Raw genomic sequence first — 2458 nt, forward strand, 5'->3', positions numbered from 1 at the left:
CCATCCCTTCCCATTTTTTTGGCATCAGTAAATATCTCTCTCTCTTTCTCTCCCTCCCTCCCTCCCTCCCCCCCCATGGCCCTCAATGTGTCCTGTCTTCTTTCCTCCAGACATCAGGGACACTGTGAACTATAAGGAGGTGATGAAGCAGTACAGCCTCGGACCCAACGGCGGCATCGTGACATCACTCAACCTGTTCGCCACGCGCTTCGATCAGGTAACGGTCAGACGCCACGTCCTCCGGGAACCGAGTCACGGTTTTCCCAACCAATCATAACCATTTTAGGTGCCGCACTTAATCCTCCTGTCGTCCTCGAGTCAAATCTGACCCTTAATAAAATGTGTATATCTGAAATATGAGTTTTTATTAACAAAAATAGAAATTGGATTCCTTCCAATGCTCTTTGCAAAACAACTGATCTCTTTCATTCCTCTGATCTTAACTATTAGTCAAAATAATTCATTTATGTGTGTGTGTGTGTGTGTGTGTGTGTGTGTGTGTGTGTGTGTGTGTGTGTGTGTGTGTGTGTGTGTGTGTGTGTGTGTGTGTGTGTGTGTGTGTGTGTGTGTGTGTGTGTGTGTGTGTGTGTGTGTGTGTGTGTGTGTGTGTGTGTGTGTGTGTGTGTGTGTGTGTTTCCTGTACCCTGTTGAAGAGCTTTTGAGTATTTAGATGTGTGTGTTGTGTTCTTCAGGTGATGCAGTTCATCGAGAAGAAGCAGCAGAACCACCGGTTAGTATCAGGCGTCCTAACACCCGGGGGTGCTCTGTCAGAGACCTCACATAACAGGCTCTTTATCTTAGATAACGTGCACGTGTTGCACGTGCACGTTATCAAACAGGGCAGGGAAAACCTGGCTTGGCATCTTATTTTGATCACTGTCTGGTTTTATAGAAGTGATTGTGCCATCCAACATGGCTTTGATTTACAACTGAATATTTTTCCCACTTTGTAGAAAATACCCATATAGATGTATGTAGAAAACACACACACACACGTATGTGTATGTGTGTGTATATATATATATATATATATATATATACAAAGTATATAATTGCAGTCAGTTAACCGTGTTTTATATAAAATAGCGATCTCGTTTATCACAATTCATTAGAAAAATACTGAGTGATGATTTTTGGTCTATGTCGCCTAGCCCTGTGGGGAGTCCGCAAACTCGGTGCTTCATTGTAAACTACCACTGTGATTGGTTGGTTGGTTCTGATGACCTTTGCCCTCTGCAGGTACGTGCTGATTGACACCCCGGGTCAGATCGAAGTCTTCACCTGGTCTGCGTCTGGAACCATCATCACAGAGACTCTGGTGGGTCGGCTCACTGGACTGCTGCCTGCTCGTCTTCATCTCTGACATCACACTCACTTTGTGTGTGTGTGTGTGTGTGTGTGTGTGTGTGTGTGTGTGTGTGTGTGTGTGTGTGTGTGTGTGTGTGTGTGTGTGTGTGTGTGTGTGTGTGTGTGTGTGTGTGTGTGTGTGTGTGTGTGTGTGTGTGTGTGTGTGTGTTTTTCAGGCCTCCTCCTTCCCGTGTGTCGTGATCTACGTGATGGACACGTCCCGCAGCGTCAACCCCGTCACGTTCATGTCCAACATGCTGTATGCCTGCAGGTACCTGACTCAACTACACACATCTGGACACTCACATATTTAAAGTACCACAGTGGACTCTCTTAAAAATCCTGTGCAATGTGTTTTCATATATATGTAAATAGGGGTGGGAATCACCAGACGCCTCACAATACTTATGCCACGTTACGACATTATTTTGATTTTAAACATATTGCAATATTCTGCCATATATTGTAATTTATAACCTTTTTTCCCAATTTCTAATGACGTCCCCAAAAGGAAACGTATCAACATCTAAAAAGAAACATTTCTCTGTTTGTTCATCTTCAATGTTATGGCTTCAGGATGGGACAAACGGGACAAAATCACATATATAATATATAATAACAGATCCATACTTGGTGTCTGCGTATTGATACAATATTTTGTATATTTTTTTGCCTATCCCTACAATGGATGGATGGATAGATAGATAGATATCTATATCTCCATCCATCCAGCAGGGGGCGGTAACAGAACAGAGAAGACATCTGATGCTGCATGTAACTGGGACAGCAGTTCTGCAGGTTTCTTGCTGTGTCTCCGCTGACGTTTTGTCTCTTCCAGCATTCTCTACAAGACCAAGCTGCCCTTCATCGTTGCCATGAACAAGGTGAGGACACTTCCTGTCCACTTCGTGATTCTGTCTCTTTTCTCTGTAGCATTTTGTTGATGACTTGTGTATGTTTTGTCTTTTCAATTTTATTTATAGTGATACAGATAGAAAGAGACACTGATAAAGAGACACTGATGCAGAGAGACAGACACTGATGCAGATAGACGGAGACACTGATGCAGATAGAGGGAGGGAGACACTGATGCAGATAGAGGGAGGGAGAC

At 43.7% G+C, this 2458-nt stretch overlaps 1 protein-coding gene across 1 annotated transcript in view; it reads left to right on the plus strand.

Moving 5' to 3' along the window:
- Positions 1-2458, plus strand: part of gpn1 (GPN-loop GTPase 1) — a 16428-nt gene that overhangs the window by 6464 nt on the left and 7506 nt on the right. The window contains exons 3-7 of the mRNA XM_034865349.1: positions 111-217; positions 693-730; positions 1240-1318; positions 1524-1618; positions 2186-2231. Coding sequence (XP_034721240.1) covers positions 111-217; positions 693-730; positions 1240-1318; positions 1524-1618; positions 2186-2231 — 365 coding nt within the window. The remainder of the gene's footprint in view (positions 1-110; positions 218-692; positions 731-1239; positions 1319-1523; positions 1619-2185; positions 2232-2458) is intronic.

This window comes from Etheostoma cragini, chromosome 1 (assembly GCF_013103735.1).
Source record: "Etheostoma cragini isolate CJK2018 chromosome 1, CSU_Ecrag_1.0, whole genome shotgun sequence".
NCBI lineage: Eukaryota > Metazoa > Chordata > Actinopteri > Perciformes > Percidae > Etheostoma > Etheostoma cragini.